The sequence below is a fragment of the Dromiciops gliroides genome, chromosome 1 (genome assembly GCF_019393635.1).
Source record: "Dromiciops gliroides isolate mDroGli1 chromosome 1, mDroGli1.pri, whole genome shotgun sequence".
Classification (NCBI taxonomy): Eukaryota; Metazoa; Chordata; class Mammalia; order Microbiotheria; family Microbiotheriidae; genus Dromiciops; species Dromiciops gliroides.
In genome coordinates, this window is record NC_057861.1 from 563,778,448 (window position 1) to 563,789,785 (window position 11,338).

The 11,338-nt window shown below is 39.1% G+C and overlaps 1 protein-coding gene across 1 annotated transcript; it reads left to right on the top strand.

Annotated features, from left to right (window-relative positions):
- Positions 1-804: 804 nt before the first annotated feature.
- Positions 805-9,057, top strand: TUSC1 (tumor suppressor candidate 1). Its single transcript, XM_043979776.1, has 2 exons — positions 805-5,178; positions 8,962-9,057. The coding sequence occupies exon 1, from the start codon at positions 841-843 to the stop codon at positions 1,561-1,563; it is 723 nt and encodes a 240-aa protein (XP_043835711.1). The 5' UTR covers positions 805-840; the 3' UTR covers positions 1,564-5,178; positions 8,962-9,057.
- Positions 9,058-11,338: the final 2,281 nt, after the last annotated feature.

Genomic DNA, 11,338 nt, shown 5'->3' on the forward strand with positions numbered 1-11,338 from the left:
TTAAAAGCAAACTACCTCACAAACCTATCTAGAAGCCATTCTGTGTTCACTCAAAAGGGATGGTAAAGGCACCTCAACTACTTTAAATGGGAGTTAAATGAACCCCATCCTTGAAATTGTTCAATCTTTTTCAAGTGTCTGACTCTTCATGATCCCATTTGAGGTTTTCTTGGCAAAGATACTGGAGAGGTTTGCCATTTCCTTCTCCAGCTCATTTGACAGAAGAGGAAAGTGAGGCAAACAGGGTGAAGTGACTTGCCCAGGTTCACACAGCTAAGTATCTGAGGCCACATTCAAACCCAGGAAGCTGAGTCTTACCCTCCAGGCTCCACTGCGCCTCCTAGCTGCCCCGCCCCCTTGATACAGTGCCTAATCGGCCTGCCCGTTCTATGTGTTTTGCTTTTTAATTTTTTTTTTTTGTACTTGCTCTATCCCGCGTATTTGCAACTTAGTTGCAAGCGCTCGTCCGGGTGGCTTCCTGTGATGCCAGGGCCTCACTCCCTTGGCGGGCTGGCTTAACCAATCCTTCCAGGGCAGCCGCCTCCTCCAACAGCAGCATTGCCTGGGGGATGCGCGGCTGGGGATCATCAGGCAACTTTGGGTGTCTATTGTCCGAGAGCCGGTCCCCAAACTCGCAGACGGCCCAAGGGGGTAGCCGCCCCACAAGAGGCGGGACGCGCCTTAGACCAAGCAAATTCTCGGCCTCCCTCGGCCAGAGGCCAGAAGCCGCGGCCGCCGCCGCCTCTTCCTCCGCCGCTCGGGCTTTTCCCCGGGTGTCCGGCGGCTGCACGCGCCGCGGACCAGCAGGGCTGGCGGGCGAGGCAGCCGGGGACCGGACCGATGTGGCGCATGCGTGGTGCCGCCGCCAGGCGCTGGGGCTGTGGCGGCGACGGCGGCGATGGCGACGGCGGGGGTAGCTGTGGTCGCGGCCAGGAGCGTTTGGGCCGGGCGCTCGGAGGGGCCGGCGGCGGCGGGTGCTGCTGCCGCGGCGGTTGGAGAGGCCGCGCGGGCGGCGCCCGCCAGCAGCTGGAAGAGCGGTTCGCGGACCTGGCCGCGAGCCACCAGGAGGCGATCCGCGCTCGGGACGAGCGGGACCGGCAGAACGCGCGACTGCGCGAGGAGAACGGGCGCCTGCGGCTCGAGAACCGGCGGCTGAAGCGCGAGAACCGCAGCCTCTTCCGGCAGGCGCTGCAGCGGCAGGACGAGGAGCCGCCCGTGCGGGCCTCGCCGGCCGCGGCTGGGGGAGGGGAGCCCCATGAGCCCGGCCTCGAGGGGGAAGGAGGAGGTGCCGAGGAGGCCCGCGGCCACTCCCGGGGCGTCGCGGCCGACTCCAAGGAACGGAGAGCTGCGGACGGCCCGGCAGAGCCCGGCAGCCCCCGGGCCCTCAGGGCCCGCCTCGAGAGGCTGGAGGCCATGTACCGCCGGGCCCTGCTGCAGCTACACCACGAACAGCAATGGCAGCACCGCCGGGCCCAGGCCCAGAAAGCGGAGGCGAAGGAGGAGGAGGAAGAGCGGCGGCTTCAGCTGGAGATCAGCGCACCGGATCCCGCAGCCCTCCTGTAGCTACGCGCCCTGGGAGCACTAGAGGCGGGGCTGCGCTTCTGACTGCAATGGAGAGGGGCCCACCCCACCCCTTCCTTCCCCGCCTCTCAGGCCCCTCACTCTCGTAGTGGTCCGAATGTCAGGACACTGGGATGCCTCCTGAAATGCAGGAGAGCTAAGCCAAAGGACACGTCCTCAGGCTTCCCACCCCGCCCCGCCCCGCCTCCTGCACTGGGTCAGGAAGGTTCCAGCCTTAAGTCTTAGGTAGGACCAAGCAGGCCTGGAGGCCCTGGCAGGAGCAACACAGGGGCTGGAGATTGTTTGGCCTCTGCCATGTGCCAGTGCCAGCTTTCTGTGTGAGAGCGTCATGCCACTTGTGGTGTTTAGGGGAAGTTATTTCCCAAAAAAAGAAAAAAAAAAAGCAAACACAAAACCAGCTAAGAGAGAACTGGATGCCAAGTTGTGCCTCCTACTGCCCGCCCCTCCCTAGTTTTGTTGAGGACTTCTGTTTTGCCTCATTTTGGTTCTTTGAGACTTGAAGTAACCATTTTTTTTGGAATGAGTTAACCTGGTCATTGACAGATTTTTTTCTAAGGGGTCTAGGGCCCAGCCATTTCTTTTGAATATAGGCAAGGATTAAATAGGTGATTTAAACTTAGAGGTTTGTTTTCTTTAAAAACCATCTTAATGGAAAGTAATCCATTCTTAGGTTATGTTTTGGTTCAGCCTTCTATCTGCTAGGTACTGATTTATTTACCCATTTTTGCCAATGGGGCATCTGAATAAGTAAAACAAGTTAAATGAAATAAAATTTTGGTACACTTACTAGTAAAAGTTTCCATGACTCTTATTTGTAGATTACATTTTGTAGCACTTTATTTTAGATGTAAAGTATTTTTTATCAATAAGTTTGCTTTAAAAAATATTTGTCAGGCAATTTTTATAACATTCATACTTTAGCAGCCAGGGTAGTTTATTTTTTACTATTATTCAAGAACTTTTGAAATTTTTAACTAGATGTCATAAATTGACCACGAAGTATAACTGAACAATTAAAATAGTGAGGTATATTTGAGAAGCTTAAACCACTTAGTGAAAATTATTTCCTCCATATATTTTTATAGTATGTAATAGCAACAACTTCTTAAAGTGGTTGAACTAACAATTCAAATCAAGAAATTTCCTGAGTAGATAACTTTATGATGACATAGGGAGAATATGTAATTATTGTATCTCAAAGTTTATGTAGTATAGACTTTATGGTATCTCCATGAATGTACATTTTATGCATAATAGCCCTTTATTATAAATAGTTCAATACATTGTCCATAACTATTCTTGTTCAAATCACCTTTCCTTTCTGATAAAGTATTAAAAAGAAATTGGCAAGGAGATAAAAACAAGGATAATTTTCATCCTTCTGCTTAAGTTTCATAAGAATCAAACATAGTAACAATTTTTTTTGCCATATATAGCATATAAAAAGAAGCAGCTTATGTTGAAAGAACTCTAGATTTGGTTTTAAAAAACTTGGATTGGAATGGAGACTACTTGTGTAATCCTGGGGCAAGTCAGTCGTTTTAGGCCTCAGTTTTCTCACCTGAAAAATTAGGGAATTAGCCTAAATGATTTTCAGAGAAGTTATATATCACATTTGTATACCCATGATAAGAATAGTCATATCTTGAAGACTAGAAGAAATAAATCTTGAAAAAACAAGTTGCTTTTTAGGCTAGTATAAAGTATTACTTAACTTTTCATTAAACTAGTATCTTCTCAGGGACTCTTGGATATTACCTTATTAATGTATTTTTACTTTTGTACAGGTGGAGAAATGTGTTAAGTAATTCATTTAACGTCAAAGTTCATGTTAAAATGTGACAAATAATGGAAATATAACAAAAGACTAATAATTGCAGAAAAAAAAAACACACCTAGTCATCCAAATACTGATACTTCTGTTTCCAAAAGATTTTTACAGTATAAGTAATAGTGATTGCTAGCAGCAAACCTACCTGGTGATAAAGTTATTTTGTAAAATGTGTCCCAAAAGGCTCCCAAGCATGGTATATGAAAAGAATTTTTTTAAAAAAGATCACTAAAAGCTAAAATAAAATAAATTTGCAAACAATGTGTATTTAAACTTTTAAGTTTGCTAAAAATGGGTTAAATATGGTAATGTTTTATTGTAAAAATATATCTATACCATCTAAAGTGGAAAACAAGTTACTACATAACTGCAAGTTATGACACTTTTTATGCTTTTAATGTTTATCATTTCAGATGAACTCAGATATCAAATGGAAAAAAGGCTATTATTAAAAACCATGATATGTATGGAACATAAAAGAAAAAATAGTGACATTGATTAACAGCATTTTCTAACTACCATGCCTGATCCTACTGATCACTGAATACTTTAACCTGCTCTGTTTTGGAACTAGACAGACTGGGGCCTCCTTAGACAAGCTGGTACCCACCTCCTACCCCCAGTTCCTGGCTTAGTACTGAAGGTTAACTAGTTTAGCCCATGGCGACCACACAAAACTCCTCAACTTAAGTAATCTATCTATTTCAACATTCCTTGTAATAGGAATCACAGATGTTGTGCCTAGTTGTTTTTAGAACATTACAAGATTGCCAAGTAAATCACTGATGCTTAGTAATGATACCTTGTGGCTAGTTAACCATTAAAAGTAGATTTCCAACAAATTCTAGTCCATTATTTTCTAGTATCTTATTAGCCCTAAATATAAAAGATATTTCTTTGCTAATTGCCTATGGCTACTGCCATTATAATGCACTCATGAAATAATAATACAAAGGATAAAAAAATTCTTTTTCTTTTCTTCTGATGTAGAAATGGCGATTTTGCTTCCAGATAACAAGACTGCTTATATAAATTAGAGAATCTCCTGGAGAATTTGGCAAACAGACTTTGGCAAACCTTGATAAGTGGTACAAACTTAATTAAAAATGAGCTTTGTAACTCCATTTTTTCTCATAAAAAAAAAAAACAACCAAAAAAACGATACCTTTCATACATCAGGTATACAAGTTAAAGAACACACTTGTATTTTATCTGCATGTTCTGCACACTTGTATTTTATCTTCATGCTCTGACTCATATTTATGGCATGAACATTTTATTCCCAGCATGGATGACATGACAGAAGAGAGTTGAGAAGGAGAGTAAATAAGAAAGAGAAACTATATTTCTACTCCAGTATTTTTAGTTTTTGCAGTCTGGTGTTTATTTTATGTGAATTTTGGGATATTCAGACACATTCATATTCAAATGTGAACATAGAAAGTATTCCAAAGTAAACTATAATGTTTAGATAATGCCGTCTTTGTATTGGAGCAAACATTCAATAATTAACTGCATATTATATACATAGAAGTACTCTGAAAATAACTTAAATGCTTTTCAAGTACAATTGGGATTCTTAGGTATAGCAGAAAGAATGCTATATTTGAAATCAAAATACCTGGGCTTGAATCCTACATCAGATACTACCCAATGTAACTTTGGACAAATCATTTAACTTTTCTCAGCTTGGACACTAAGGTTGAAGACTAAAGGCTTTCTTTCCAAGACAGAATTTGATTATCATTCTCCTAAGGAAATTAAATGTGAGTACTTAGAGTTATCCTTGACTTCATTTTTGTAATTTACCGTTGAATATGGTAGTTGGCTTTGATTAATTTTTTTTTTAATCCTAGTGAATCTGTGAAAAACTTTAAGATTCCTTTGCATAATTTTACATGTTTGAAAAAAAGAATACTTTTGCATATGGAAATATTTTCTCATGCCACCATTTTTGAATTCCAAATTTTTCTTTTTAATGAAAACAAAACAACCTATATTCAGTAACTGTTTAGTATCTGATTAGTCTTTTTTCCAACTTCTTTTTTCAATGCTATGTATAACTGTTAAATTAGGATGAAAATATAGAAAGGGAAAAAGGCTATGTAATCAGCTTAGTGTTGATACAATATATTTTTTTTAATTCTGTTACTTTTTTGAAACATAATTTAAATCATTAAACATTTCTCTTTAAAGGAAGCATTGTCCCACAATCATCTTTTTGGATTATGCAATGTCAGGAGAGTTCTTAAATTGTTCTTGAACTAAAACCAGCTTAGTTTGTACCAGTTTACTTGAGTCTTTCTTCAGTGAACAAGCTCTTTTTTTTCTTTTTATACTATTTTTAATTATAATTGCAGATTATTTTAAATTATAGTTGATCAAGCATTCATCATTTTGTTGATTACTACTCTTTGTAACTATCCATTCTTTTTTGTGGTTTGATAACTTATATTTATGGAGTTGTTTTTTTTTAATTTTACTAAAGGGTATATGCTAGTGAATATGTGACTAAAGAATATGGCTTGCCTAAATAAAATAATACTGAATACTAATAAAATGATAATTGAAAATTAGTCTTAACTCCCTATATTAATCTTTTTAATGTACCTACTCTTCATTTTTTCTTTGTATTCCTTTATAAGTTGCTTAAAACAACATAGTAGGGGGAAAAAGAGCAGAAAGGGTATACACACAGAAGCAGAGCAATAATAAAATAAGAAGTTTTGTGAGAAAGATTATTCAGAAGGGCAGCTAGATGGCGCAGTAGATAAAGCACTGGCCCTGGATTCAGGAGGATGTGAGTTCAAATCCAGCCTCAGACACTTACACTTACTTGCTGTGTGACCCTGGGCAAGTCACTTAACCCCAATTGCCTCACCAAAACAAAACAAAACAAAACAAAAAAACACTATTCAGAAAGGGAGAGGTCATAAGTTGATACAAGTTATAGGACTCTAACATAAAGCAATATGATAGCAATGGAGTTTTTATGAAATTTTAGGATTTATTATAGTACTAATTTAATTATTCTATAAAAGTAAAATTTTGAAATGGCTTCGATATGCTAAAACATTAGATTATGCTGACTACAAATGTTGTCCTGTTAGTTCTGTTGATTACAGCATTGTATTGTTGAAGAATGGGCAAATAAACTGGCATTGTTGTTTGTCTTTCATTCTCTAAGAGGACCTTGACTTCCAGAGGTGATGTCATGACCTGCACTGAATTGGATTTAAGTAAGGGAGGGCTGTGCAAGGTGACCGACCTCACTCTCTCCTCCAGATCCATCTGGGTCCAGTGGCAAGATATACATCAAGATGCCTGGAAATGGCCCCAGATGTTTAAGGCAATTGGAGTTAAGTGACTTGTCCAGTGTCTGAGGTGAGATTTGAATTCAAGTCTTCCCAATGTCAAGGCCAGTGCCCTATCCACTGTGCCACCTAGCTGCCCCAAACTGGCAGTTTTAGCCTGAAGAAAAGAAGATGGGGAAAATATGATAGCTTCCTTTAAGTATTTGGAAGTCTCATATGTCTTAAACTGGTCCTGTTTGGCCCTACAGGGCTGAACTAAGAGCAATATGTGCAAATTGCTGAGGCAAATTTCAGCTTGATGGAAGGAAAAAAAAATTATAGCCATCTAAAATTGAAATTGGAGAAGGAAATGGCAAACCACTCCAGTATCTCTGCCAAGAAAACCCTAAATGGAGTCACAAAGAATTGGGCATGACTGAAATGACTAAATAACAAAAAAACCAACTGAAATAGCTTCATGAGGTTCTCCCTTTAGAGAAGTGTTCAAGGAAAGTTTGGAATGCATTTCAGATGTCTAGGTTTTTAGGCTTAATATCATTCTTTAATTCATTCTTAATATCATTCTCCCTTATCCATCATAACCAATCAATATTAAGGTTTATTGATTTTCCCTCTACAACATATCATACCTATCTATTTTTTTTTCTATTCAAATTGCCACACCCCAGTTTAGGCCCTCATCACCTCTCACATGGATGATTAAAATAGTTTCCCAATTGGTCTCTTTTTCTCTAGTTTTTAGCCTTTCATCTTCCCCATAACTACCAAAATCATATTCCTGAAGCATAGGCCTGACCATTAAACTCCCTTGCCCCCAAAGTTTCAGTGCCACCCATTTTCTCTAGGATCAACTACTATACATATTCTTCTGTTTGGCATTTAAAGCCCACAAATGACATGTAATGAAATCCTGTTGGGCAAGTCACTTAACCTTCAACTGCCCCACCAAAAAAAAACAAAAAACAACAAAGTAGAATTCAAGAAATCCTGAAACTCATAGATAATGTAGAACTACATTATTATTCTTGTAATTTATTCTCTTCTAGCTAAGTTGAAGTAATCTTTAGAGTTCATGATTATTTGTTTTACTAACTCATAAAATCTACATTAGACTTTTTCATTTCTCCCAAATTCATTCACCTTTATTATTCTCTTTCTGTCATCACTAGACCAAGTAAACAAGTATCTGTGAACACTTAGATTTTAAAATCTCCAAGAAGGTCATACAAAGGTCTTAAATTGTGAATTGTTAAGTACTTGGGTATTTTTTAGGTACTACTTTTCTGGACCTATAAGGAAATAATACATTGTGTTGAAAGGTCATCATTGCTTTTTTTGGGGGGGGGCAGGGCAGTGAGGGTTAAGTGACTTGCCCAGGGTCACCCAGTTAGTAAGTGTCAAGTGTCTGAAGCCGGATTTGAACTCAGGTCCTCCTGAATCCAGGGCCGGTGCTTTATCCACTGTGCCAACTAGCTTCCCCCATCACTTTTGATGAGAATGAAATGTCAGGTAACCAGAGTTCAGAATCAGGTCAAGATTAACCAAAGTTGTATAGATAATAGAAAGTTGTTTTTTTTTTGTTGTTGTTGTTCTTAATGTGACAGTAAAGTTAATTGTTGTTGTTTGTCCTTTGTACTGAAAAAAGATTGATGATATCATGCTGCTGGGGTCAAGGTACAGTGTGTTTGACTGTAGCTGATTCGTCCAATAGGAGCTCAGAAGGCTGTATACATCTTGGGCTGGAGATGTCTCTAGATTTGCACATCTTACATTTCCTTTGTGCTACTGCAATTGTGCCTTGTTCATAAAGCACAGCACCTTCTTTGATATGGGCACACCATGCAGGTGGTCCTATTCCAGTGTTTCCCCATGTCTTTCAATAATAATATTTTTCAGAGAGACCTTGAAAATGTTCTTGTATCACTTCTTCTGACCTCCATATGAGTGCTTGCCTTGTGTGAATTCTATGTAAAATAGTCTTTTAGGTAAACGTACGTTTATCATGACTATGTGGCCTGCCCATTGGAGCCAAGTTTGAATGCTTGGCAGTTCGACTTGAGAGAGGACCTTAGTGTCTGGTGCTTTATCTTGCAAGGTAATCTTTACAATCTTCCTAAGACAATTAAATGGAAGTGGTTCAATTTTATGAAAAAAGAAAGGTACAGAGGTGGGAGGAAGAGTGATTTAAAAGTTATTAGAAAAAAAAGAGTAATTATATTTTTGTTTTTGTGATAGGTGTTCCAGGTTGGCCATATAAAGTGAACTCAAAGGCTTAGCAACATATCCTTCATTGCAATAGGGTCCTGAAATGGAAAAACTGGCAAAAGAGCATAGCTGGATTCCTTTTTTCTTTCTTACCTTAATTATAAAACTTTTGAATTAAAAGAATGCTAAACTGATAAGTTTTCAGTGAATAAACTCTTGTTGGATTCAGCTTTTGCTGTTTATTAATGATTCACATTGTATTTCACTCACTACATTGAGTAGAGAAATTAATAAAAAAGTACTAAACAGGATATATTTATTCTAGGTTCACCTCCTAATAGGATTTAGCTCCAAATCCCCACCTTTTTTTTTTTTTGGTAATTTTTCTTTATGTACAATAAGTATTTTTCAAAAAGACCAGTGAAGTCATTTTAACCATGTTAAGGTATATATTGTAATGCACTAATGAAGCTAGAAAAAATTATAATAAAAATCCCATTTAAAAAAAATGAGAGAGAAACAGAAACTCTTAAGTTATATAGTGAACAAATGCTGAGGAAAAAGGTTATGAAGAAAGATCTCCAGAAAAAGAAGGTCTTGATACTGTTAAAACCCCAGACAAGAAAATGGAACCACTATGAGAATTTCCAAAAATGGTTTAAAAATTAATGAAACAATAAAAATGGAGATATAAGTAGTCACTTCTATATTTCCAACATCAAATTTGCAAGAATTTATTAGATTCTTATTATATGCTAGGTATTATTCTAAACACTGGGAATACAAGTGCAAGCAAAAAAAGAAAAAGAAGAAGGAACATTCCTGCTCTCAAGAGCCTTAAATTCTAACGGGTAAAGACAGCACATTAAAAAAACCCAAAAACTTAAAAATGGGGTTAAGGAAGGATAGAGAAGAGTCACATGGGGATATTGTGGAGAAGGAAGCCTAGAGAGTCAAGAGTGGATCCCAGGGGCAGCTGGATGGCGCAGTGGATAGAGCACCGGCCCTGGATTCAGGAGTACCTGAGTTCAAATCTGGCCTCAGACACTTAACACTTACTAGCTGTGTGACCCTGGGCAAGTCACTTAACCCCAATTGCCCCACAAAAAAAAAAAAGAGAGTGGATCCCAGAGAGGAAATGGAGTGAACATATCAGAGCTGGGAACTTTTTTTTTTTTTTTTAAATGGAGGTTCTAATGGAACTGAAAAATCCAAGGAATGGACCATAAAGGTGAAGTGATCCTTCAGGTGAGAAGGCTGCATCTCTCACATAAGTCCCTTACTTTCATATATCTGTTACCCTGACATAGGTCCCATTACTTTACCCCTGATCTATTGCAGTAGCCTTCTTATTGCTTCCCATGCATCAAGTCTCTGCATACTCAATCCAACTTCTATTCAGTTGCCAAAGTGATTTTTTTTAACATGTATATCTGACCATATCTCCCACACCTCACTCTGCCTTGGGCAGACTTCATCAAATTTGAAATCCTATTTGTCTTTTAAAGTCTTTTGCAACCTGTCTCGTCCCTTTCTTTCCAAATTTTACTTCTTTCCATATACTCTACAATCCAGTGACACTGACCTTCTTGTTATTCCATATATAGAGAACTCCATTTCTTGACTTTTCAGTTGGCTGCTCACTATGCCTAGAATGTTCTCTCTCTTCTCCTTTCCTGGGTCCTCTCAAGAGTCTGTCAAATCCCACCTTATATAGGAAGTGTCTTCCTTCAGCTATCACCTTCCACTTGCCTTATACAAGTGTGTGTGTGTGTGTGTGTGTGTGTGTGTGTGTGTGTGTTGTCTTCCCCATTAAAATGTTAGCTCCTTAAAAGCAAAGACTTTTAGTTTATTCATTGTAATCCCATGTTTAGTAGATTGCCTGGCACATAGTAAGTCCTTAATAAATGCTTGTTGAATGACTAATGAAATGAGAGTTCCTAAAGAAGTATTTGCAAGAGAATCAGTTATCATTATTGTTGTTGTTGTTGTTGTTTGTCTTTCATTCTTGAAGAGGACCATGACATAGGGAGATGATATCATGGTTTGCAGTGAATTGGATTTAAGTGAGGGAAGACTGTGCAAGGTCAACAACCTCACTTTCTCCTCCAGAGCTCTCTGGGTCCAGGGGCAAAATATACATCAGGATTACTGGAGATGGCCCCAGGTGTTTAAGGTAATTGGAATTAAATAACTTGCCCAGGGTTACACATCTAGTAAGTAAGTGTCTGAGGTGAGATTTAAACTCAAGTCCTCCCAACTTTAGGGCTCTATCCACTGTGCCACCTAGCTGCCAAGAGAATTAGTAACTTAGAACAGAAGAATGATTTTTATAAACAGTGGACACACTGAAAAGTGAATGGAAGAGAAAATTTTAAATGCAGAAATTTTATGAGAAATAGTCTAA